Source organism: Brienomyrus brachyistius, chromosome 1 (assembly GCF_023856365.1).
Source record: "Brienomyrus brachyistius isolate T26 chromosome 1, BBRACH_0.4, whole genome shotgun sequence".
In the NCBI taxonomy this organism is placed as follows: Eukaryota; Metazoa; Chordata; class Actinopteri; order Osteoglossiformes; family Mormyridae; genus Brienomyrus; species Brienomyrus brachyistius.
In genome coordinates, this window is record NC_064533.1 from 28,038,642 (window position 1) to 28,066,632 (window position 27,991).

General features: G+C 39.2%; 3 protein-coding genes across 4 annotated transcripts in view; 2 read left to right on the plus strand and 1 right to left on the minus strand.

Moving 5' to 3' along the window:
- tmeff1b (transmembrane protein with EGF-like and two follistatin-like domains 1b) overlaps positions 1-5,420 on the plus strand; it is a 37,005-nt gene extending 31,585 nt beyond the window's left edge. For both annotated transcript variants that reach the window (XM_049025053.1, XM_049025044.1), the window contains 3 exons: positions 909-1,026; positions 4,055-4,216; positions 4,684-5,420. In XM_049025053.1, the coding sequence (XP_048881010.1) occupies positions 909-1,026; positions 4,055-4,216; positions 4,684-4,768 (365 nt within the window). In that variant the 3' untranslated portion in view covers positions 4,769-5,420. The remainder of the gene's footprint in view (positions 1-908; positions 1,027-4,054; positions 4,217-4,683) is intronic.
- A 3,302-nt stretch (positions 5,421-8,722) lies between these two features.
- On the plus strand, positions 8,723-17,268 carry cavin4b (caveolae associated protein 4b). The gene is made up of 2 exons (XM_049025031.1): positions 8,723-9,449; positions 14,995-17,268. Exons 1-2 carry the CDS (start codon positions 9,042-9,044, stop codon positions 15,622-15,624), a joined length of 1,038 nt encoding a protein of 345 aa, XP_048880988.1. The 5' UTR covers positions 8,723-9,041; the 3' UTR covers positions 15,625-17,268.
- Positions 16,463-27,991, minus strand: part of dnah5l (dynein, axonemal, heavy chain 5 like) — a 108,853-nt gene continuing 97,324 nt past the window's right edge. Inside the window, exons 74-78 of the mRNA XM_049025218.1 lie at positions 26,434-26,622; positions 25,964-26,096; positions 24,144-24,352; positions 19,514-19,735; positions 16,463-18,215 (exon numbers count right to left, since the gene is read on the minus strand). Of these exons, the coding sequence (XP_048881175.1) occupies positions 17,994-18,215; positions 19,514-19,735; positions 24,144-24,352; positions 25,964-26,096; positions 26,434-26,622 (975 nt within the window). The 3' untranslated portion in view covers positions 16,463-17,993. The remainder of the gene's footprint in view (positions 18,216-19,513; positions 19,736-24,143; positions 24,353-25,963; positions 26,097-26,433; positions 26,623-27,991) is intronic.

A 27,991-nucleotide genomic window follows, 5' to 3' on the forward strand; every position in this document is an offset into this window, starting at 1 on the left:
CTTTCTTATTGTAATCAGCTCAGAACACATGCTTACAACTCCACTAGCTGTGCTTCCTCATGGGTGTGACAATTTGAACAAGAAATGGCAGAAAGACAGGAAAAGAACACGCTGCAAAGTATATAAGAATAAAAAAGGTACTTTGGTTGGATGACGTTTCAGAAAATGTTTTTCTTTTTTGAATAAAGATTCAAGAAATGAGACTTTGCTTTTTATTAGATACATGGTAATGTGTTGCATTCATTTTAACATTTTTTCAATAAAACATATACCATACAGTATGTTAATGATCAACATTTCAAAATGTGTTATCCGTAAAAAAATAAAACCACTATTAATAAAATGTATTGATCTGGCAGCATGAATGACTAAGGTTAGCATTAATCTCAGCACTAACAAGTCAGAGAAGCAGTCAGTGAAACTGTCACAGTGGACTTATGTTACTGTGATGTATTATGGTAACATTTTAGATTAACAATTAGATTGTAATAAATGATGCTTGTTTTCAATGCCAATGCATAAAGGATTTATTCCACATAAGTGTACTATTGAAAAATTCATATAGTAAACAATTAAATTAGCTACAGTAAACTTGCAGTTGGAAAGGCAACGGATTTCCCTCTCCATCTTGTCATTCTTTGACCAATCTTTCTCCCATGTATCTCACACTTCCTCCTCCACGCTTGGCAGTTTACTGAAAAGCAGTTTTCAATAATTCTCTGTGTTGTTTCACAAAATCCCTCAATGATGCTTCCATGTACTGCACAATTATTTACCAGATTTAAACCATTATCATATCTTGAGCTTTACTCATTCCATTTGTTTTTTCTGTTTTTTTGCTTCATAAATTGTCTGACTTGTTTGAAAAAATGTTTAATTAATACTTGAATTGTGATTTAAACATTCAGGTTCTGGTGATGAAGAGGATAGGATGGATACAGGGATTCCCAATCCTTGTTCGGAAAGCTATGGAAGTTTCTGCGTTCACGGTGAATGCGAAATGAAACGCAATGTGGTCTCCTGCCGGTAAGACTCTCGGAATGTTTTACCTTTCTTTACTTTATATGACCTTTTGATTAGCACCTGACATTATGTAATTTTTTTCTATGTTCCTTCTCTATTTTCTTTTAACATTTCTTTTTTTCCTTTCAACCTTCAAATGTCTTATGCGTGTCTCCAGCCTCTCTGTTTGAGGAACGGTGTGATGAAATTGCCGAAAAGTTTGAGTATGGGGATAAACAAAATTGTTGGCAAAAGTTAAAATAGAAGGGAAAGTTGTTCAGTACTATTAGAAGGGGTTCAGTATTATTATAATGTATTCTTGTTTATCAAAGTCAAATGTTGGAATGCACAGGGGTTAAATAATAGCATGTTTGAGGTCTCACGCCTATATTTGCTATATATTCACTAATTGCACATTCCATCAGTAAGAGCAGAGTGTGAAGGTTGAATTAGCAGAGCAATAGCACAGCTGTACATAAAATACTGCAATCAACACAACATGCCAATTACAAGCATCGGTTTCAATGGTACCAACAGCGCAAATCTTGGGTTGTAGATAATGTGAAATATGTATTTTTCTCTGATTAGACCATTTTCACTGCCTTTCCCACATCCGGGAGATTTACGGTGTGGAGAAGCCCCAGAGGCTCACTGCTTTGACTGCTGTGTACCCAGAATGCAGCACGGGGGTGAATCAGTGATTTGGGTTGCAATATCATGGCATTCCCTAGGTCCCCCACTAGGTTGTAAGCGACAACGTCGGACCAGGAATTTGTTTGTGTTTGTAGTGTGACTGAAAGACAATGAACTGAAATCAAGGTAATTACAGATGGAGCGTCTTTCACACATTGCAGTGTCACAGCTAAACGTTCTTCTGTTCACCACTCCAAGAAGCATCTCATTATTTTGTCGCTATTGCTGTTTTCGAGTTTTTCATATTATTGATGTTATGTGACTGACACAATAAATTGATGACAAATATGCGTGTGTGTGCGAGTGTGTATGATTGTTATATATTTATATGATATTACACAGTTCACAAGTTTTTGTACTCGACCGGGTGTGAAAGTTAGACCATTGATATTATAAAGTTTAAATGTTAGTTTTTGCGCACAACTCTCCATGAGTCAGACCAATCTTAGCTCGAACCATTGTAGTTTGAACTATGGTAGTCCCAACGAACTAACGTGCTTCAAACTACTGTGGTACCATGGTTTTGGGAAACAGTCATACTTCGGATGTTGGTTAGTTTGAACTACCATAGCACGATGCATTTTATGGAATAATTATAGACCAACTGTTAACATATTTTATTTCCATGAGAGCTGTTTAAGTTTAAAAGCAAGCAATAAATTGTGTCTCTATGCCAGTTCATCACAGAAAAAGTATATATTCATCACAGAGCTAGCTGGCATCCAGCTGTGCTTTTGTGAATTCTAAAGCACACAGCACAACATAATGATTATTAGCTGGTATACAGTACTTATTTTTGTATTGCAACTCTTCTGTACTTAACAGACTTTATCCAAAGCAATGTACAATTCAGAATTATGATTGTCAGTGATGTGCTTTCCATGATTGATGTTTATTTTTATGTGCCCTTAAGACGAAACAACCCTGTTGAAGCACATGTGTCTGTGCATATGTGATTTTTGAATAGCATAAGTTAGTAAACTAATACTACGTAACTTTCTCTGCTTTTAAAATATTTGTATTTTAAAATATTTGTGTGGAATTGGCTCGCAGAAAAAAACTACGATGTTGCAGACAGGTAACGGGAGCCCAAGGAACACAGTTTGGACTTACGGCTGTCTACACACGCTTGCCATGCATACACTTTTATAGTAGTGATACTGGTGTCCGAATGCATGGTCTATTATCCACTAATCACCCATGAAACATTTTAAAGGCCTGGCTAAATGAGTCAACTAAGATATGGCTTCTCTACCAAGGACAGGATTCAAACAAGTTACCTTCCGACAGGCTCACAGGCCAACGGTGCTGAGCCACATACCCCCCCCCTCCCGAATTGTTCAGTGTGGCACATATAAGGAACAAGTCCCTGCTTTGGTATTATTAACATTACAATCCAACCACACTGAACTAACCAGCCAAGCGGCACTAGACGCTCCTCGAGATGTGCCCTCGGGTGGCATTGTTTTATAAGGAACGCTGCAGCCCTGACACTCTAATTATATTGTAGTAATAGAACTGGTGCGGCTGCTCTTGTGTTTTTGTGTATATGACACAATGCCTTCTAACAAACCCCAAGTTCCACTCTCTAGACAGTCCTCTCTGAGAATGGAAATCAATGAAAATTTCTTTCTTGCTGAATCTGAATGAAATTCAATGCTCCTCATTTCTGTCTAGACATGAATGAAGTCCAAGGATCTCTTTAAAGGTTTCTATGGCGGTTATGGAAGAAAGATTAATACTAAGTCAAAAAGACCCTGGAAGTGTGCAGGCTATTTTAAAATTCTTATTCACAGCAGCTTGCATTGTTTGCTAGGAGGTAGACAGGCAATCTAAAAAAAAATCATTTATTTAAGAATATAATAGTGGAGGACTTTGGCTAAAAGGAAAATCATGTAATATTTTCACTATCTAGAGCAGCTGATGATTCATCTGTCTGTTTTCCATTTATGTATCAGTAAAGGGTTGCAGTGAGAACAGATTTACATTCATTTAGCAGATGCTTTGGCTAAAAGTGACATATAAGTGAGAAAAACATGGGATCTCTGTGTTTGGTCACCCAGTGTCCCTGGAGCAGTTGGCATGTCTCATGGGGTGAAAAAATTTGTCTCTAAGCCATGAGAGTTGAACCCACAACCTTCTGGACACAAACAAGGATCCCCAACCCACTGAATCACACACTGATATTGATGATCACCTTATGCTAAAGTGAAAAAGCATTTCACTTCCTCAGAACAGAGCTAAGGTTTAAGGCATGGGTGTCATTTTGCACTTTTAAGAAGCAAAATTAAATTGAGAAAACACAGATGTAGCTTTGAACTGCATGTAACATGGTAGATGTATTTGTTTGAACCTACAGGTGTGATTCAGGGTACAAAGGACTACAGTGCGATGAGGCCAAGGATTTCAGCATCCTCTATGTGGTCCCCAGTGGCCAGAAGTTTCAGTATGTCCTCATTGCTGCCATCGTTGGGGCCGTGCAGATTGTTGTCATCGTTGCCATAGTGACTTGCATCACAAGGTAAGTTCCCGCAAACTATGTCTTGGTAATGTGCATCAGGTTTGCTTGTGAATAAACATGTGATTTAAACTGTTTTTCTGCTACACATTCAGATAATACTGTTCATATTGAAAAAAAATATATATTACTAAGAAATAAATTAACAAAAGTACAATTATTTATGTTAAAATTATATGGAATTTCTACATATAAACAGATTTGAGGTACATGATTTATGTGTGTAATATGGAAAGCGGTATATTGTTCCCTTCTAATAAATTCTACTGAGCAAGTGTTTAATGGGTGTTTGTCAGAGGTTCATTGTCCATAGAGATGAGTCATAAAAATTGAAATAAAAATTGAATTAATGATCAGGGGTGAGTTTCCTAAAGCCTTTTTAATGCTACATTATTCGTAAATTCTGTCTTCTAACCCAGAACTTATGAAGCCCTTGGGAAACTCACCGTAGGTTTCTTGTCATTTTCTAGGAAATGCCCGAAAAATAACAGGGGGCGTCGACAAAAGAAAAACACGGGACACTTCATATCAGACAATACTTCCAGGATAGTATAACCGGTGTTTTCATGTAACAAAGAATGACATTGTTTTATGTTGTTTTATGTAAATATCTATCTGTTTTCTGTTTTTTTTTCAACAATTCAAAAAAGTAAACACTTCAATTCAGCGATAAATGATGTTAATGATGAATTTATTAACTTTATTAATCATTTATCTCCTTTTTGCCGTTTATTTGAGAGGCCTCCTTCATATTTTGCAGTATGCTACAGTGTCAAACATTTTATTGTCAGAAATTGTCCCACTTTATTTGTTTATATTTTGTGTGATTCCTTTCTAGTTCATTTTAAAAGAAATGCATTTCAACCTTGAATTACAAACATCTACCAGTATCCCAGAACCCCATAGTTTTCTTTCTTTCCCAATTTTTCTATTCTTGTTGTTTCTTATTTGTCAGTTTTCACTTTTGTCCTGAGTACCAATTTTTTTAAAACAACTAAAATGTGAAGACCTTTAAAGGTTATTGTTAACAAATAATGTATTTCGAAGATATTTGGAAATATTTGTATTTGGAAAAATATACTTGGGGAAAAGTAAATGTTTTGTAAAATTTTGATGGTACATCATGTAATTCTCAACACATATCGCATGGCTTGTAAACTGTTCTGTGGAGTTGTTTTAAGAGAATTAAATGCTCTTTTTGAGAGAATTCTGTACCTTCCATCTTCTTAGACATTTCAATGGATTTTCCATAATCCCTGGTAAATATGAGAACTTCTATGAGAAACATGTTATTTGAAAAAGCTGATAGGTATAAAAATTGATTAAATTCTGCCGAAAACCACTGCATTTGTTGGAAGTTCTGTTTTAATGTGGCATGAATTAGATACCTGGATTTAAATATAATCTAAGATATAATTCTGTCATTTACCAATTTCTGGAACAATTTTGTGTATAATTGTTTCTGGGTTCATGCCTTAGGCAATACTATTTGATAGTCAAGGTCATATTTGACACCGTACAAAGCTGTTCTGCGTTGAAAGCACAATGAAAGAATTTCAGATAAATTTCTGATCAAATAGACCCACGGCTAATATTTCTTAGATTTCATCTATCTTGCAATACATCGGTCTACTTCCAGTGAATGAAATGTAAGGACTATTCAGTCATGTTTATTTTTTCAATTTATTTTACAGTAAAGGCTGCTAAATTAGCATAGGATCAACATGGTTATTTTTGGTGGCGGTTTCATTCTAAATCACAAAATGATTTCTTCAGTCAGTTAGATTACTGATTTATTAGCTTAATTGTTTGACTAAGCAGTGGGCTTTTCATTTTTTTCAGACATTGGAGATGCCTACCCACAGGTGCATCTGTTTCTGGATCAAGGATCAGTGGGTTTTGATGGGGTTCCACAGGTACAATGCAATTAAGTAGCTGCCTCTGTAATGACGTAACATACTAAACTATACTATACTGTACTATACTACAGAAGCACAGTACATTAAATAACTATGCTATACTATACAGATAGTACTATACTATACAAACAGAGAACACAGGAATACTGTATGTGTGTGGGAATTCACTTAGAAATATTTTGTAATAAGTGTTTTTGTTCTTGTCTGCTGATTTTCCGAAAAATCTTAATCAGTTTACTGAGCATTCATGATTTTTTATTAGCAATATAGTTACTTAAAAAATCCATAACTACTGCAGTCATGCAAGTCATATGTAGAGCTCTGTTTTTTCAAGAACATTCTGAGCTGAAGAATGATGAATGCAATATCTTTGTCCGCAATATCAAAGAATAGAATGAAAGGGAACTGCTGGTCCTATTGCATTGAAAGTATTTGGTTCCTTGTGTAGCTTGCGTCTCTTTGTAACAAACAGGTCTTCTGGAGCTCAGGCGCTCCAAATTGAAGGTTGAGCAGCAAAATCATTAATACGTTTTGCACCGTGTAGGAGTTTTTATTGATCACACAGCAAAAATGTCACAAGTGAGTTGCAGGCAGAGATCAGGACACATTAATATAACAAGTTTCTGTACATTCTCATGTTTAACGACGATTAGATTTGGTAAATATTTCTGCGGGATATTCAGATTAGGATCTAAGTTAGTTATGAGAAACTCATAAACCCAATGCAAAATCTTGACTTCTGAAGGCGGTTTGGGCAGATTGAGTAAATGGAAGAATCAGAGGCTAATGTGAATGAGCTGAAACGCTCGCCTGTGGCACTGGAATTATAGATACAGAGCTGGGAGTTTCAGCAGCTGCTGGCTTCTATTTTCAGGATCTGGGGGGGGGGGGGGGGGGGGGTGACTGCCACTCCGTCAAGCAGAATCACCTCACTGACGTTATTTGGGTGTCAGAGACCAGCTCGTTCTACCTGTAATATTACGAAAAGCCGTAGCACCGAAAGCTGAACGAAAATCACAGCGGCATCTCGGAGCCACTTGTTCCCTGAACACCTTTCCTCACTTTTACTTACTTTAATGAGTGGAATCGACGGTTCCTTATACTAAAACACTGGTAGAAGAGTAAACTCAATTTATGTGAATTGTAATTTTAAAAGATAAAATGGACCTGCACTGTGCATAGCAACAATTTATAAAGTTTTTGGAAATCAAACTTTTACTAAATACTACATTTTTGTTTCGTACATATGATGCATTTGTTTTTCTTATTCTTCCAAGTGGATTATGGGGTAGTTCTCCAGATTACAAAAAAAGGAGAATGTAAAGCCTTGAGCGTTGAAACCAAATAAGACCGAATAGGATGACTTTCCTAGTACTGCCCAATTAACCATGTACTGAAGGGGACACATGCTTATATTTCACATCCTGTGCAACATCTTTTCATTACAATAACACGCTAACCATGCTGATCAGTCACTACCTAAATATTCACAAAATGTTAGACATGTACAGATCTGAACATATTAGAATTTTCTTGATACAGCAAATGTTATCATGATTACACTTGATGATGATGATGATGATGATGATGATGATGACCTTCAAATAATTAATGTATAAGCTTTTGTACTGCTTTAAGTAAATGCCAAGCACAACAAGTTGAAATTCACCTAAAATTTATTGAAAGGTCATCAATACAGGAGAACAGCAGGTAGAACCGGCCGTATGTATAATAACTAAACTTATTACATATTGTCTTGCCACGACCTTTGTGATAAATAAGAATGAGGCACAGATTCTTCCATGTGTTTTATTTACATCATATTACTGTATCTAGGACATGGAAACTCCAGTTACTTCATATGGCTAATTTCATGCTGTGACAGTTTTAACCAGACATATTTTAGAAATGAATTGTGCGCCGTCCATTTCCAAAGTGACAAATGGCTACATTAAAATTAGCGAATCACACACAGCGGGGAGGTTATGACCAGGCAGGTGCGTCAACACTGCAGTGACCTCACAGGTCGGGCTCACAAGACCAGCTGCTTCTGCCTTTTAATAGACAATCATCATATCAACAATGCAATTCCAGAAACATTATGCACTGGTACTGAGATACGCTTGCATCTACCCTACATTTACCCTTAAAATCAGCACATTCTGACTAGCTTAGAAAATTATGGTATGTACTGGGCCGCTAATCACAAATACTGTCATTGTATTATTCAACATTAGTAATTCGTAATCAACAAATTAAATCCGTTTTTTGTTTGTAAAGTTACTATTTAGTAATGGTTCATATAACTTATAAAAACAGAAAAACAAGAAAAAAATCAATATACTGCTAACCTTTGTACCCTATACCATACCCTATAAACACATAAGCTAGTTTTTAAAATGCATTTGTTAGTTGTATATAGCTACATTGAATGGAAAAGGAATATATAAAGGTTGCATGCAACTGAAAGGGAATGGATTGGGGATTTCCATTATGTGAGCAATGCTTCTACCAAAAAAGTGTGAAGTGTCACCTTACAAAAGTATTTATAGCTGTGAAGTGTGTATCACTTCAATGATACCACCTTCCTCAGCTCCCTATTCACTGACCAGTACTACTCCCATCTTGGACTCAAGAAGACCAAGCGACCATACTTGGGGTAGGTGGAGTCTCAGCTTTTCCCGAAACAGATTCACATCTGCGCTGAGTGACAACGAGACTCTCTTTGGAAGTGACTTGTTTTGCTTGCAAGCTAGAGTCTCCCACAGATCGGACAAACTCGTGGCCCAGATTCAATGTTCTAGATAGAAGTTTGAAAAAGACAAGGCAGGTGACTCACATCCTTCATCAGATCTTTACACGACCCAGGAGGAAGACGGCTTATCTAAGCGTCTTGCGTTGCTCTTCACATGGATCCTCAGCAGTACCGCATGGCCAAAATGGCAGACAGACTCCAAGTGTCAGCTGCTGAGGAGGACACAGGTAACCCCAACAGCTCCCTCACTATCCTATCCCTGCTGGAGAGGGTTGCAGGTATCATTGACAATGTGCAGGCCTGCCAACAGCGCATGGAAGAGCGTCAACTGGAGCTGGAGAACACCGTCAAGATCATCCAGACTGATGTGCTCAAGCTGACCAAAGATCATGCCACTACCAGCAGCACAGTGGAGAAGTTGCTGGAAAAGACCCGCAAAGTCAGCACCCACATCAAGGATGTCCGGGTCAGGATCGAGAAGCAGAACCTGAGAGTAAAGAAGGTAGAAGAAACACAAGGGGAGCTGTTGATGAAAAACAAGTTCCGGGTGGTTATCTACCAGGTAAGTCAACTTGCTAAATCTGATTTCATTCATAAATGCATAAATCGAGGGGTGAAATGTGCTACATGTATTGGACAGATTGGAAATAGTTTGCCTTTGAGATTGTCCACTAGGCTTCAGTCACCTGTTACTTAGCATGTAACATGAGAATACCCTGGATCTGACAAATTGATTGATTTGCCTTCCATGTCTAAAAATAACTCTCCAGAAAATGTCAGCATTTGCCCTCTGTGCACGGGGTTTAGTTTTGAAAAACAAATATTCATGTTTCATTGGAAGAGACATATTGCCTTATTTATTTATTTGTTTGCTTGCTTATTAAGCTGCATAAGTCTACTGTAAGTATGTTGGTATATATTGATATTGTTGTATTTGTGAATTATGGTATTCAGGAAGTTTACCAGGTTTCGAGAACATGGTAGTACATGGCACTTGATGTTAAATGTGGAAATAGCTAATGTCTTTTAAGAAAAACAGGACATAAAATTTACAAACCTGTTAATTCCATTAAGGGATGATTTACGCATGAGCTTGTTTTGTGGTAGGAGCTGGCTTGGAGTTTAACGAAAGTAGGATTTGCCTGGAGTAGGATGGCTCTCTGCTCCAGAAAGTAAAGAGCTGATTGGCGGCAGTTTCATCCTTTAAAGCCAACAGCTGCCAACCCTCATCACAGCCTGATTATTCTTAGCATATGACTGGAGCTGATGGAAGTAAGGATATGAGATGAACTGCCGCCCATTAAAAGGTTATGCATCACACCTATGAAAAGCAATACGCAGCTCACAGCCAGTAGCTGTTCCACAGTAGGGGCCTGCCAATCAGCACGGCTCTGCTTTCCACCTGGCTGGCAGCTCGCGGGTCGACAGGAGCTCGGGTTTCACACTGAAAAAGCACAGCTCTCTGGGCGGGCAGTCAGCACCGAATTCAAATAGAAGAGAGCAAACTACTGTAGTTTTTAACAAAGCGATGAATGATGTAACCCGAAACACAATTAACTATGTATAAGAGTAAAATATATGTAAATATTGATAATTATGTTAAATGTGCAAATGTAAATTTATGCTAAATGTGCAAATGTAAATTTAACTTTTAGTTTAGGGATTTTCCCAGACGATGTCTGAAATTTCCAGGGAACTATTTTTAGGATAATCAAATAAAATGGTCTATATATTGTCTAAGATATTCCTAGAAATTAATTATGTGTTTAGTTATATTTAGGTGTGCATATTAATGAATATACATTATAAGTTGACTATATACCTGCAACATCTATAACTTCTTATGTGAGTTTTCAGTTTGTTTGTAGTTTCTTTTTTACAAACAAAGATAAAGAATTTTTAAAATAAAATTGCCAAAGCATCTATTTTGACATGATTAATTAGGTCATGCTCAACCCATTGAGCCACATGCAACAAGACTTAGCAATTATGAGAAAACTCACACAGTCCAAGGAAGTAAAAATGATACATAGTGCATTTACACATACAGTACTGCACTATCGACTGCAGTTAGACAATCCTGACATTTCTAGCCTAGCCATGTGAGGCAAACCCCTGAACGACAGCACAGTTTAACAGAACAGACTTTACACCATGTTTGCACTTTGCTTAAGCTCTAATCTGTGCAGAATTTTATTATGAAGTTTTGTTGTTGGAATGATTCATTAAAATATATTTCCTGCACCAATGCCAGAAAGTCTATATGCCTGATTATCATAACTTGATTAGTATAGCTGATTAAGTACCATTGTTTTGAAAGCATATATAATTATTATCGTTTTGATCCGATCCATCACAAAAATAAACATTTATTAGATGCCATACAAGTAAAGAAACGATGTGGTGTATTAATCCCTAATGCTGGTTATTGATATGTTCATTGCATTTATAATGTAGGGCTTCTTGCATGTACAGAAAATTAATGACCCATAATGTATGATTCGACTGCTTATCAGTGACTGTCAGCATGTTGGATTACAATGAAAGAAAAGAGCAAAAATTGGTTAAAAGAAATCCAATGAAAAGTATTATGTAAAATGCATATAATGCTCATTAAGAAGTAATTTTATGATGACAGTAATCCGTGCTCATTAAAATGTGTACTTACTGAGTAAATGGTCATTACTGCAATCTCAAACCATTTGGAACCAATCCGACATGTCCTACTGCTTTGGTGAATCATTTTATAATTAGTGTACAGTGTTGCTAATTACCTGGTTCTTTTACACCCTCGGCTTTTGGCTCTGCAGGAAAATCATTAAAAAAAAAAAAAACGGTCAAGGTTTACGGAAACATTATATTAAATTAGAATGATATCTGACTAATGAATCAATCCTAAAAATAGAATTTCATAAAAGTGACAGAAAAATTTATGGCGAGGACCATTATAATTTAGCAGTGATGCAGTGAAAATAACTAACCCAAAATCAAAAGTCCGCTTTTCATTTCCCTGTTCACTGCCGATTCGACACATTATAGTCCATTGTAAGTAATCTGACCTCATATATAAAATGCTTGGATGATTTTGTTTCCAAGTCTGGAGGAAAGCCTACAATGTAGCAATGGGAATGTGTAATGGACCAAAAAAAATCTATGCACTGTGAAGGCAACTTTTTCATTGGAAAATTTCATTTAATTCTATCCCCATTAAAACCTGGAAAGTTCCACTGCATTGAGCATTAAACACCATGCAGATTTTTCCGATATGTTGTTAAGGGAGGTACCAATGTCATCTTAAACACTACTAGTCAAACGTTTTTTGCACAAACTGTGATTTTCCACATTTGCATGCTACTCACTCAAAATGAGTGAGTTTAATAATAAAAAAAAGTTTAATAATCATTGCTTGGTAACAAATATACTTACGGTATGTTCACGATTTGAGTACCTTTATTAGGAAGAAAATGTTATATCTCTGATTCATCATAATAACCTCCTCTAGCAGTTATAACGGCAAATTCAAGGCATTCTTCCTGCAAGGGACATTAAATACTGCTCTGTTACATCAGTTAATTAGTGCATTTAAAGTCTAGAATTTGACAATCATCACACAACCAGTTAACACGATGTCAGACATGCACTGTTACATACTCTTTCCATGTTATAAATGACACTTGTTTTATTTGACTTAAATTTTCATTTATAGTTGTTCACTCGAGTTGCCTATGCTAAACAAAAATGAAAAGTCTGCATTTAACGCAATAAATGAAAAAGTGATAAAAACCCGTGGCCTTTGGGTTTGCATGTTCTCCCTGTGTTAGGCAAACTTTCTCCTGTATTAGTCGGGCGTGCCCTGATTTTAACCACCATGCTCACTGCACTAAGCTTCTGCCTTACAATGATCACATGTCATGTAAGCCGTTGGAAGGTGAATGGACTGCAAATTAAGACCCAGTGTCAAGAAAGTACAAAACAGAATGGTGACATAAATGGGGTGCAACAGGTGCAGAATTAAAATGAAAGAGGCAGAAGTCGATGTATTTCCAGGGTCTGATCTACCTTTTCAGGCCCCCTAGGCAAAGGCCCCCCCTACCAAGAAAACCACAAAGTCACTTTGTCTGCAATTCAGATAATTCAGGGGCCCCAGGTAACTGTCTATTCTGGTTATAGCTAGAATTGACCCTGTCTATAATAACTGCTAAAGATATACAATGACAATAGTTGTCAAAATTACACTGGAATTTATTTTAAATGCTTTGTTACCGTAGACTCCAGATGGTAAATATATCAAACTCAAACAACTAGCTAATTGTCTTTGACTGGACTCCATGGGTGCTTAATGACTGCCTCTCCACACGCGGTAGTAGCTGTCAATCTGTTCTCATTTACCGTTCAGCAACCAGCAGACATACTTCTGGTTCTGGTTTATGTGCGTGTTTAAGAAGAATCCCAGCGCTGAGCTTCATGTCACTGAGACGCTCTTTTCTTTGTGAAAATCTTTTGAAAGGTGCGAGCTGAGAGTGCCGAAGAGAGCAATCTGGGAACAATTCCAGTGCTACCAAAAGGAGAGTGAATACAAGGCATAGAAACCACACGAAATTTAAGGAACACAGACACACACATGCACACACACATAATGTATATACTCATATATCATCAAAGTCATAAAAATGCTAATTTTACAGTATGCCACATCATTTGTATTCTATTTCTCTTTATTTCTGAATGAAGTATGTGTCACTTAAATATAATGTGTCACATATATGTAGCAGTAATGAAATATTCAGTTCTCGTTAGGTTTATTTTAAGAAGGCCTGGGAAGACTGATATGATCTAAGATAAGAAGCTGCCAACTAGCCCTGAGACTGAAGGACAATAAGCAAGAGCTACACAGACTTATGAAACAGTAAAAAATGTGAAATCCATACTGGTCACTCAGTGGGGCCTGATTACCCAGAATCATATTATATCATAAACATTATAATTCAAATAGTGTTCTTACGTGTAAAATGAGGTTCGAAAAATGTCTTCCCAGTTAAATTTTTTGAAAGAGCTTTTTATCGATATAATAAATTAATTTTAACTAACTATCCTGTGTCCTGTGCATTTATCCAATTTTTAAAAAATAATAATTTGTAGATCTCTGATGCACTTACGTTGTACATATGGTGCGAGATCTGAGGCTACTGCGCAGCTCCACCTGAGTCCGCAATATCTAGCGTTGTTTGTAGCTGCATATTAGCTAGGTTTCAAGACTGGGGCAAGTTAACACTTGTGCAAATAAATTGTCTTTCCAGTTGCAGTTTTCTAAAGACTGAGCTTTGACAGGGTATCATAATAAATTAACATTTAGGACACAAAGAAGCATTGTTAGAAAAAATGTTTTATTCAAAAAACAATGGGCAGTGAACATAATTGCCAAGGATTTCTGATTTGTCTACAGTCACTACAACCTGTAGTACTGGTGCAACTCTTATTACTTATGCAGATATAATAGTAATAATAATAATAATATCATCATCATCATTGTCCCACATCACTGTTACATACTTCACTGACAGGTTTCTATATGCAGTTTCAGTGCTGCACCCACAATGACCCACAAATGGTTGTACACAGTAGTGCTGTACAGCCCCATAAGCAAAATCCACTGAAGCTGTACTAAACCGGCCTGGATAACAGTAGCTACTGCCTTAAATCATAATTATGTCATTATGTTACCCCTGAGTGTAAAATGTGCAATAAAATCATGAAGAATTATATGAAAAGTATTATTTTTTGTATATATTTTTATTTCAAGGACAAATAACACAAGGTGAGCAATGATACATCATGATATCATCTATAATATTTCAACATACAGTAAAATATAATTTTAAAAACCTATTTAGAGAGCAAAACTTTCACAATATTCTGAAGCAGCAGTCTAGGAGGTTCCTTATTCATTGTGTATTTCAGCTTCATTCTCTTTAACACATTTCTCGGTCTGCTCTTGGACCTTAGGCATGGGGAATGGATTGATAGTTAGAACAGCATGCGGGTAAAAGAAAGGAAAACCGAGAAATCCGTCTATAGCCTGTTCTTTGTGTTTTTGCTCTTTGCTACAGGGAGACAAGGAGGTCCCTGCAGTGGATGCTTCCAAGGCGCCGAAAGAGGTTGGATCATCAGGGACCGCCGTAGAGCCGGACACCTTTGAGGTCCCACCGGACTCCGATGAGGAGTATATGGTGGTGGAAGAAGCAGACTCCTCCGCTGCCGCCCGCATTAAGAAGACAGGCCTGAAGCGCATCGAGAGTCTGAAGGCCACGTTTTCCCGGGAAAACCTCTCCAAAACCAGGGAAAACCTGGGCACCAAGGTCAGCCGGCTCGGGGAGCGCATCGTACCTCCCGAGCGGCGGGAAAGGATACGGCAGTCGGGAGAGCGCTTCAAGGAGACCATCACCAAGACGGTGCCGGCCAAACTGAACCTGAAGAAGGAAAGGACCGTCGCTGAAGGCCAGGAGGGGGCAGAGGGTGCCACTGAGGCCACGGCACCCATCCCTCCCCCAAAGGGTCGCAAGGCCAACCCTGATGTCACCTACACAGAGGTGGTGACGGAGCCCAAAGGAGTCTCCATCTCAGAGTTTGGGGCAAGGAGGAGAGAGGGAGCGAGGATGGATTCTGGTGTAGCCTCGTCGGAGACAGGCAGGGCGGACGAGGTCGAGGTTCCTGTGTACGACATGAAGCAACTTTCTTAAGCTGCAGGAACAGCCGGGGGTGAAAGAAGATAAACAATTGTTTGAAGTTCAGATTTACACAGATTTTCATACTTTTTCTTTCTTTTTTTAATGCACACTGAATACAGGATCAAAGGATTTATTTAGATGTCTTCTCTGGGGTGATTTATTGGAGGAGAGTATAGAAGAACCAAGTAATTAGCAATACTATACAATTATTATGAAATGAAATGTTCAAAGGGGATTTGTTATGAAATATTTGCTTCTAATCTCATTAAAAAGAGGAATGAAATAACTGATGTTTTCTCTCCTCTACAATATGTAACACGTTACGTTAACATAAGGAATTTCAGTCAAATAGTAACCTGCTCAAACACTGAGGGACTTCAGATTTTATCTTGAATTTTTGGTGTAACTTGAACTGCCAATTAATTGTGCGAATAATGAAAGTAAAGACTGATAAATGTATGTTTATTCTGGTACTGCAATGTGGTTTTGTCTGGCTGTGGTGGAAAACACATTTTGAAGAAGAAAGTGATGCATGAAAATAGAAAAAGTGAAACATCTGAATACCATGTTAAAGTAAGTCTCATATTAAAATAAGTATACAAAGCCAAGGCAAAGGTTGATAAAAGTACTCAGTCAGCTGGTCTCTGAAGAGTATCTTTAATTTATTTGAATTAATGCAGAGTAAAGTAGGTGAACAGTTGAAGCAGTGAATATGTAGATCTCCATAAAGTTATTAAGAAGCAGGTTACACTCTGAATCTAAAATCATGCACAAGACGTGAGTTTACACGTTGATCCAGTGATTTAGTAATGTGATAAATAATAAAAAATTACTTGCAGTTATATTCAGATTTTAGTTGAATATTTATTAGTGCAAAGTCTATCATAGTCTTCAGTATTGCAAATTGATGGTGGTAATTTGCACAATATGTAAATGTTTATACATCTTGCTAAAGCTGCATGATATAGTTATATAATGTAGATTTATTAAAAATCTGTTGCGAACTAAATGACATCATAAATGAACTCCATAATACTGTACAGCTTAAGTTTATAAAAGTTCATTAAAAAAAAGAATTTGTTTCATGTGATTAATAGCTAAATACATTGTCTGATATGAGTAGTTTACTGTTGATGTGATACTGAACGGAATACTTTATCACTGATTTTAAAAATCATATTTCTACTCTGGGATGTTAAATTTATCAATCTATTTTAATTTAATGTTTTCTGATCCTTAGCTTGGTGTAACGTACTTGATATTCTACATTTATAATAGTTTAAAAATATGTAATATAGCAGCAATTACAGTATAACCACAGTAGACTTCAGTTTGACAGTGGTATTTATCATCCTTCATTCCAGCAGAACACAGAATTCTGTGCATACTCATTTGTATTTTTCACTTTCATGTTTGGAAATCTAAATTAAATAAAAGAATACATCATATTCTTTTATCTGATACTCTAATAGAATATTCTTGTGTCAACACCGTAGATTAGTGATAGATGATATGTTATCAGTTTGTATTTTTTATTCTTGTTTCTATACACAGTCAATGCATGAAATTTATTCAATTTGTTTATACAAATTAGAGTGGATGCATGAATAATTTCTTCTGGTATAATTAACAATAAAAATATGTTTCATAAATATATCACTGCTGTATTATGTGGAAAATGAGGGAAAAGTGTGTGTGTATATATATATATATATATATATAATATAAATATACATATAAAATATAAAACTGTCGCTTCACATTATAGAAGGTTAATGATCTAAGTACTGTTCAGTTTTCCCTTTTTATACCACTGAAATGTAACCCAAAAACATCAGGATCATTGAAATATTTGGAAATGAGAAATACTTGGAAATAAGAAACATGATTTTCAGGCATTCAGAATCAATATATTTTGTTTCTTGAAGTTCCAAAGAGAGCAAATTACATGGTACGTTTTTCCTTCTTTGCACAATACCTCGTCAAAATGTTTGACAAGAAGAATCAAATTACACTATTTTAAGTGCATCTGCAAAAATGGATCAATCACTGATTTAGATGACAGCATCATTAAAAAAAAAACACATAACAATAAAGTTTAGTAATCTAGCCATTCACCCATCTCCAGCCACTCATCTGGTGACAGAATACGTTAATCCATGCATTTCTTAAATGCAGGAGAAACTGAATGCAAAAATGTCAGATGCTCTCATTCCACATACATGTCACTATTTTGCTGATGAAGGTTTGATGACTAGATAGACCAATTTCACGAGACCTCTCTAAAAGACACAACAGGTCCTATCCTTAAGGATGTGACCTGGCTGACCCCTGATGTATCCCTCTAGAGTCCAGGAGGTGGCATTGCAGGACACGGCCTCTCATTTAGAGTCGCACAGAAGCGCCACACCGCGGAGCGTCCAGTGGTCCGGCGCCTTTGATGTGCGTAAGAACAGGGAGAAGATATAAGTGAGGTCAGTACGTCGAGGTTTCTTGTAGACAGGGCAGGAGTAGAGAGTCGCCACCTGCTGGTGTTTTGGATCCGGGGATGAAGCGGTACTGATAGCATAGACATGGACCACAGGGAGGGGAGTGAAGAGAACCTGTGGGGAAGCAACCACACATTTACTTATCAGAACTTTTTAACCAAGGCAACATACATTTTTAAGAAAGCAGGGTCAGCTGGTCCCTAGAGAAACTGGGGATTAAGAGCCTTGCTCAACCTTAGAAATCACTCTGCCAACCCCATGATTTGAACCGGCAACCTTCTGATCACAGGCACAGCATCCTAACACGCTCAGCTACACACCACTCCCACATGCGCTTCCACATGCAGTACGATAACGACTGAGCCAACTAGCAAAAAAACACTAGCAAAAAATGAGACAGGTAGGAAAACTGCTAGCTGTTCAACCCAACGAGAGCCCACAAAGTAACCCAAGGGAAGTGGGTTAAACTAACGAATCGAAGTCCATTTTCTCTCATTACTACAGTACTCTTCACATTTCAATGATAACAGTGGATTTTGACTCTGAACTGCCAGCTGGGATCAGTCTATTCATCAGGCAAGCAGACGCTGAATAAAGAATGTCAATATTCATTCTGATCTCGGTCTGGGCACAAGAGCAGTATAATCACTAAAATGGCATTAATTAGGAATTACACAAGGGTTCTAAATTTCTAAGAAAAAATTAGCTGAGATAATTATTTTCGCATAAATTATTTTTCAGCAATTTATGGGCTGTACTCTGCATTTTAGCTGTCCTAAAATGATTTTGTCATAAGTAGGTCTTCTGCGATTAGTCGACGTAGTTGATGACGATGACGCTGAAAATTTATCGACATCAATATTTTAAATCAGCGCTTAAAAAAATATATAATTGAATGAAATTACTTTTATGATTCCTAAAACACTTCCATTCATTTTAAGAAATATTTTTCTTCAATATCATTACACAATTATGGGAGTAGCTCAAATTATCATAAAACTGAAAAGGTGGTCTGTACACTGCGGAAAGTTTGATGGCATTCCAAGGCAGCACGAGTGTTATACACGAGAGAAAACGCACAGGAGCTACTCTGGATGATGGGCTGCCAAAATACTGTAGGCAAAATGTTTGTTAAATTTCCGTTAGTATGGAGAGCCTTTTATTATTTTTTTGTCCTTGTAGCTACTAAATACACTCATTATTAAAGCCAAAAAGTTGTCTGCCGACTACCTTAAAAATTCCATTGAATAAGTGTTTGAGAAAATGTTTAGGCTAAAATCTGGGCATATTTTCTTCATTGATTGACGGTGCTGGTTTGTGTAAAAAAACAGACCCCTGCTATTAAACGAACCAATGGCCATCTTCATGCTTCAGCCCTGAGCCACGTTTTCCCAAAGGCAGCTCAAACTAACCTTGGGGGGTGACTCTGTGAGCTTCGCGTTCCTCCTGTCCCACCCAGCTCCATCCAGGAAGAGACTGTGGATGTAGACGCCACCTACGTCCGCTGGCGGGGGGCCTGCGATGTCCTCCCTCATCACCTTGGTAACGTCGTTGTGCAGGATGACGGTGTCCAAGGCCCACCCCTTGGCTGCGTTCATGCGTGTGGTCTCCTGGCGAACGGCTGTCAGGAAACCCTTCAAAGCAAAAGAGGTTTCCTGTGAACATCCATCCATCCATGATTTGCATTCACTACCAAAGAAAAACAAGCAGTAGGTTCATATAATGGAAATATTACAGTATTAAATGTTGTTCAAGGCAATGACTATAGACACTTTAAAAATAGGACTACCTAGGAAAGCTGGGTTGCTGCTGGAAGAGATGTTGGTGCAGCTAACAGGTTACCACATCCTGTAGTCTATGTAGATCCCAATGCCCCAGTGCTGTAAAAATGTTGCTGTCTTTCAGATGCACATTGTGACCCTTTTAAATCTGGCCTCCTAATCAACTTGCAAATACACACTCTGTTTATACCAGCATTTTTGTTCTGCCCCCACACCCTGCATCCACCCACACATCTATTCAACCCACTAGACTTAACAGAATTTGGGGGCTCATCTGGGATAGTCTGACCCTGCAAGGATATTTGAGTGTGTGTGGCTAATGTGTGTGGTTGGGGTTTGCACAATGGCTTGGCTTGATTTGGTGCAATTCAGTTTGGACCCTACTCAGGAACAATTTGACCATTCCCAAAAGGATGATCTCCTAGTGATCACGGGGTTCTTTAACGTGGTGGCCCAGGTGGCACCACTAAGTAAGTGGTCAAGAGGGTCCTACAGGAGGAGCGTTCTGCATAGGGATCTTGCTCAAGCCTGGGTATTCCTTAGCTGCATTCGGATTGCTCCCGATGTCAGCTCACCCAGGGAGGACCTGCTCACTATCCATCTCCGGGAACTGGAGTTGTAAATAAAGAAGCAGGAGCACCGGGCCCAGTTGCTGCACTTAAGAGTGGTGGCGGTTGAAGTTGACAAGGAAATCGCCTTAAAGTGGCAGCAGAAACTTGAGCCTCTCCCACAAAAGGTGACCACTCCCATCATGGCCCCTCAAACCCCAGACCGGGTAGACCATGATGCAATCAGGGTGCCTGTGAGTACCACTTGCCAAAAGACCCTGGTAAGTTCCTCCGAACCTAGTGGTATTGGATTTGATGTAAGTCGCTATATCAGCCTGGTTCCAGTGTTCCATGAGAATGAGGTGGATGCTTATTTCCCTATTTTTGAGAGGATCACCACCACTCTAGAATGGGCAAAACACCTCTGGTCTTTATGTCTCTTGAACAGAGTATGAATTATGATATTGTGAAAGCCACTGTGTTAAGGGTGTACGAGATGGTGCCCGAGGCTTATCGGCAAAACTTTCGGGAAAAGATAGTGCTGTTCGAAAAGTGGTGTACCGCCAGTGGAGTCACTGAGTTTGATCAGCTCAAAGAGCAAATTCCTAGGAAGTTCTCCAGCAAACTGGTACAACCTTCTGGGGGTGTTTCGCCCTCCACTGAGGCCCCTGAAACTAGGGAATGTGATTATTGCCACGAGCTGGGACACATCGTATTTGGGTGCCCAGCTCTGAAGTGTAAAGAGGGTCATGAGGTATCAAAAAAGGTCCATGTACTTGCTCACTCGGGTCCCTTCGATCCCTTCGATCCTATGCAAACCCTCAGTGAAACATACTTTCCTGCCTTTTACATTCTTGGGGTTTGTGTCAGTAAAGAAAGGGGGACAGAAACTCCCTTGACTATCCTGTGTGGTTATTTCTTGTAAAAGATGTGTTACCACATTCTGATACAACTTATTGAGGCAGTGAAGAGCTAGAACAAGGCATCGTGTTAAGACTGGCTGTCGTCCCACTGCACCGTGTATACAGTACCTCCAAACAGAGGATTTCTTTGGTTACAGCCACAACTCCCTGTACGTTACATGATCTTGCAGGAGGACAGGTGCCCTGTTCCTGAACCTGAGCTGTACACAAATGATGTTGCTTAGGAGCACCCTACTGCATTACCAGTCTGTGTTTTTACTTGTGGTCAGTTTCACAAGCTCGCTGACATCGATCTATCAGATACTTTTATAATAGATACCATAAGTGTTGCCCTTGCCACTGGCTGCTCAGAGGGATATTACATCCAAAATCACTCAGTTTCCATTGTTATTTGCTGATGTTCCTTTGTGAACCCACGTCTGCGAGCATGGCATCGATGTTATTAATCACCTCCCCATTAAGCAACATCCCTATTGGGTTAGTCCACACAAACGTGCATTATTCTAAAATGAAACTGCGTATTTACATGAGAATGAGCTGGTTGTTCTGAGTTGTAGCCCGTGGAGTTCATCATGTTTGCTTGTGCCAAAGCCAGATGACACTGTTTGATTCTGCAGCAGTTGTAGAAGGTAAACGCCATAACTATACCGGGCGCTTTTCCTTTCCTTAGGACTGAATTGACTGCATCAGATCCACTGCATTTGTGAATAAACTGGACCTTTTGAAAGGTTACCGGCAAGTGCCCATGACGCCCCATGCAGCCAAGGTATCTGCATTTGTCACACCTGACACCTTTCTCCATAATACCATGATGCCCTTCGGGTTGTGTAACGTGACAGCTACATTTCAGCGCTTAATGCACTAGGTATTAGGGGGTGTACAGAACTATGAGGCATACTTCGACGATGCGGTGATCTTCTCCAATACATTGGAAGAGGACATAGAGACACTGGATCAGGTGTTCCTGCACCTACAACAGGCTTCCCTAGTGCTTAACCTGGACCAGGGTACTGTTACTTACCTTGGAAAATTAGTAGGTCAGAGAAGGGTCAGACCCCTAAACGTTGAAGTGCAGGTTATTGAGTATTTTCCAGTGGCCAAGACAAAAAAGGAGCTGAAACGTTTTCTGGGAATTTGCTCAGAAAAAATAACCCTGTTTGTGGGGTCTCCCTCTTGCCCAGTCTGCTTTAACCTCTGTTAAAGTGTTACTCAGCAGTGTATTGGTGTTAGCCGCGCCTCAGTTCGACAAACCATTTAAATTAGAGGTGGATGCCAGCGACTCTGGGATGGGGCTGTCCTCCTCCAAGAAAGCAATCGTGGAATCAACTAGCCGGTGTGTTGTTTTCCCTGGAAGTTTGCTTAGAGTACCATTAAAAGGGAAGCCCTTGTAATGCTGCCAGCATTACAACATTTTGAGACTTACATAGGTGACAGTACGTACCCTGTTGGTGGTTTTACTGACCAAAACCCCCTCAATCAAATGCGCAACACCAATCAGCGTTTAATTCGTTAGTTGTTGATTATTCAGGCTTTCAACCTCCAGATATTCCATAAAAAGGGTTTGAGTAACACCGTGAGTGATGCCCTCTCCTGAGCTTGATGTGTACTGTGGCATTGTGAACTCAGTAGAGGTTCACATTTGTGAGAGGGGGTGTTACGTGCTGTAAGGTTTTTGGGTTTGTGCCACAAGGGTTTATGTTTATTACGTGTTGGGCAGTTTGCATATGTAACGATCTGATGTTTCATTGGCTCTGTCCAACCTGGAGATCCACGGGTTTGTACTTTATGCTTTATTCTGTTTTGATTGGTTGGGTATGGCTCTGTTTTCTGGTTTATCGCTTTTTGCTTTTCCCCATGATTTCCTTTCCTGAGCGCCAATAATTTTGCTTGTGTTCCTGACTACAGGAAAGCCTAGTGCTTGGGGTTGACATTCTGAGTGTGTATCGTGTATGGTGAAAGAGTAACTGCCGTTTTCTTTGTTCAATTTATTTGTATATTTGTATAGGGAGATTGCCTTTTTTCACTTTTCTTTTGCAGGTGAGTTAGTTTGGGACTCTGTCAGTACAGTACAGTCTTTTGTTTGTTGTGTTGAGCTGGGTCTCTCTTGAAGTCTGTACCTACACTGTGGTGAGCAAACTTGTAAATACACACTCTGATTATAATACTTGTTTTGTGCACCATGTTTGTTCTGCCCCTACACCACGTGTCCAGTCAACACATCCATTCTGTTACTCCCCAACCCCCTAGACTGGGGCTGCTTCGAACCAAGTGGGCTGCTACTGCAGGCAGTTCAGACAGTGATGTTACATCTTCCCTGCCCACTTCGCACCATCGCTTCTGCCTTTGTTTGCAAAGTCAGTTTGTTTATGGTTTGCTAATTATCTTTCAAATGCTTTTTCTCTTAAAGGAGCCTCCTTCCACTGTATTACTATTCATGTTATACATTTGCTCTTGTGTTCTTGTATTGAGTTTTGAGTTACAAATTTGACATGAATATACCAGTAGATAAGCTTATGTTTATTTTAACCCTTAATAATAATAACAGTTATTATTATTATTATCATTTGCCTTTCCTAATTAGAGAGAGAACCATTAGAGCATAATGTACAGTTCATAAATAGTTCAAACATAAATTGAATGTCCATGTGCCTCCCCTATTTCTTTGGTTAAAAGCTGTTACATCACTGTAGTATGCTCCATTGTGTAAAAAACTGCCCACCCAAATCTTCTAAACCCCCCCCCCTCCCCGCCCAACTTGGGTAGTCTAGATCCGGGCCTGCCAGACTCTACCTGTGGGTTAAAGAAGCCTGTCAGCCAGAACTGATTGGGTCGGCCGCTGAAGAGCCATGTGTGGAACTGCTGGTTTCTCTCCAGCATCTCTGTGAACCAGAATCCTAGGGTAGCTGACTCCCAGGAGATCTTGTACCATAGCTTGGGGATGCGGGCATCATACATATTGTCCAGAGCATCTCTCAAGTCCTCTGACATTATGATAGTGCCTGATAAAAAGAAAACAGTAGGGTTACTCTGGCTGTAGTTGTGTGTCTGTGGGTTAGGATGCTGTGAGCCAAAGGATTGCCAGTTCAAATGCCAATGTAGGTAGAGATATTCCATTATCGACCCCTTGAGCAAGGTCCATAACACCCAATTACTTCTGGTTTCTCAATGGAACATCACTTTTAATAAAACTCTCTGCTGAATAAGTAAATGCAGTTAGTTGCAAATAAAATTACTTACTCAGAATAAATAAACCAGTTCTAAATGGTTATCCTGGTTAACACGCCAGCTGGAATGCCAGTCCATGGCAGATACAAACCCAATGGTCACTTCAGAAGCTTCTGAACACATGTCTTCGGACTATAGAAGGAAACCCAACAGACACAGGGAATCGCATGCAAACACCACACACAAGACGGGATTCAAACCCCCAAACCCAGAAGCTGTGAGGATACACCGTCACCCATTCAGCTACCAACCATCAGAGCATCTAGGAAGGTCATTTGTAATCGTTGAATTAATTTCATTATCATGAAGATGAATTTTTGCAATGAAAAAGGCAACAAAAAAACATAGTATTAAGATAGTAAAAAATACTGAGAAACCTGCCATTTTTGTTATGTATGGTCTGCTCCAAATGAAGGAGCATATAATAATCATCATTATTACGATAATCTGATTTATACGCCTCTTGAATACTATGCCGACAAATGTGAATGTCTTCCTCTGTCCATATTCCTACACCAATCTACCCTCCCTTGAAAGTTTGAAACTGATGCGATCCAGGACACTAACTGATACGTCATTAGAGAATTACTCAGTTCTGATGAGAGACCCAATTGAACTAGCCGGATCCGAGAAAGAATGACTGTGATCTCAGAAGCCACAGAAGGTCCCTACAGTCCTGTTCGATTCACTGCAATGAAGAGGTCAGTGTCCTCCCTTCTGAAACTGACAGGCTTGACTTGAAGATGACTTTAGAGCTAAAGAGGACTGTGCTGATTGGATGTTTCTAACATATTCATTAGTACATAAGCGGATGAAGAAAAATCACACAGATAATCAGACACTATGTCCAATTTAATGATGCCAAAATGCAGGTCTCTGGAGAGCAGCAGGAACCCAGAGTACCTGGATGAAACTGGAACTCTGGAACTGTACCGGAGGAACGTGCAAACTCCACACACACAGAAACATAAACACAGCAGATGACGCATAATCCCTGGAACTGTGAAGCAACGTTACCCACCGAGACACCATAGCATGGATGGAATAAGCTGACATTAAATATAATCTGTAAGCTACTTAAAACATGTAAAGCATGAGTACAATATTAATGATAAAAGGATGCCTAGAAAAAAATGTGACAAAGACTTTAATGGTATTAAAAAAAAAAGATTATGAAAGTTAAATTAAACTCAGTGGAACAATGCAACTATAATTACTAAATGACTTTTAAAATTTCAGTATATTAAAATGTACTTTTCCATTTTACGCTTGAAATGTCACCTTGTCTCTAAAGCATTCAATAATTAAACAAATGAATTGAATAGGTACACGGCACGTTTTAAAGACTGTCTGGGAATACAGGGAAGCATCTTTCAGGAACTTACCATCGATAGCTAGTTTGAGGTCGCTGAGGGTGCTCCGGACGCGCGCGATGATGCGCTGCATGCGGTCAATCTCCTGCCGCAAGAAGATGTTCATGGGCTGGAAGAGGCCCATCTTCTGAAGTCTGCCTCTGACCTGTCAAGGAAGCAAGGCGCCTTGAGTTTCACATTGCACTAGAATTCTTACTTCCTTCAGTTTAATCAATAAATGCTAAGTATTTTATAATCATAATTATGAGGGAAAAAGATAACATGGGGAAAAAAGTTTTAAAAGTTTCTAATGTGCTCTTTTCATGTTCTTCTTTCATGTCTGGTGGAGGGCAAAAGAAGTACCATGATGCACGGAGGGGGAGGGTAAGTTTTGATTCGCTGAGTGGCAGGAAAGGGGCACTCCGGTGACCAATCAGCTTTCAGCTGGGCCCAGTACCCACCCCTGGCTATTGAACATTTGGGCACCCTGAAGGAGTCGCTACCTCATGCGGTACGTAATCAGCTGGCAGCTTCTCCAGCATCTCATTGGCGAGCCTCAGCACGGCTGCCTCCCGCGTCTCACCGCCCCCGCCCCCACTGTCCTTCGGCTGGATGTTGACAATGGTGCTCAGTGTCTGATTGGCCATGTTCGTCTGATAGGTTATGTCAGCATTCGGATGGAGACCAAAAACCTGTTGGCAACATGCATAAAAAATAAGCATGCAGTCAGTTAATTCATGGTTGTATCCATTTAGATAACTGTAAGGAAATGAAGGTTGAGGAGATAATGGAATTTAAATTTTCATAGCTGATAGACCCTGAAATAATGAATACTTACTGTTTGAGAAAAAAAAGAAAAGTGTTTATCATGCATTAGTACTTAAAATAAAATTGATTTTAACATTTAAACCTTCTTAATGAAATGTTTTTCATTAAATGTTATTTATGAGCAAGGGACTGCTGATTAAAAAAAGGAATTGAATGATTAAAGTCACATATTAAGTGACCTCCATTACTGAAAACGAGGAAAGCATGATGGCTATGAACACCTTCTTTGTATGTAGGAAAACAAAAAATACTTGAGACGGCCAATATTGAAACGTAGGCGGAATCAAAGGTTACTGTGAATGGTGCAACCAGGAAATGAACCGAGAGCAAAGCTCATTAGGACAAGCTGTAGGTCTGTATACCAGCAAAGAAGGACAAGGGCAAAAGCTCAATTAAACATCTACGAGGAACTTAGGAAAAGCGAAAAGGCAGAAATTAATTAAGGGAGATCATCAGCCTAGGACGACAATGAAAATGATCACAGCACATGTAAATGGTAAAAGAAGAGAAGTTTGTGCAGATTATAAAGACTCTGCATGATATCGCAGAAGTAGCATTGGTGGGTGGAATAGGAATTAAGAGAGCAGGCTATTTGGCACACTTCCTTTCACCAAAATTGATGTAGAAGAATGGGTTTAAAAATTTGGAATGGCAAGGTAAAGGTAGTCCAGTCCAGCTGCAGAGGTAGCCCAGTCCAGCTGCAGAGGTAGCCCAGTCCAACTGCAGAGGTAGCCCAGTCCAGCTGCAGAGGTAGCCCAGTCCAGCTGCAGAGGCTGCAGAGGTAGCCCAGTCCAGCTGCAGAGGTAGCCCAGTCCAACTGTAGAGATAGCCCAGTCCAGCTGCAAAGGTAGCCCAGTCCAGCTGCAGAGGCTGCAGAGGTAGCCCAGTCCAGCTGCAGAGGCTGCAGAGGTAGCCCAGTCCAGCTGCAGAGGCTGCAGAGGTAGCCCAGTCCCACTGCAGAGGTAGCCCAGTCCAGCTGCAGAGGCTGCAAGGTAGCCCAGTCCAGCTGTAGAGGTAGCCCAGTCCAGCTGCAGTGATGGCTACAGCTTTCATACGCAAGATAACATCTGCATTACAATATCCTGCTGATCCCTCCACACTGGCCATCATCCAAAATATAAGTAACTGGACTTGATTAAAGTTTGATTAAATACTGCCTATAATCCTGTGTAACAAAGCAGGATGGATGATGCAAAAGGCAGCAGACAAACGAAATGGCCGACTCAAAAAGGC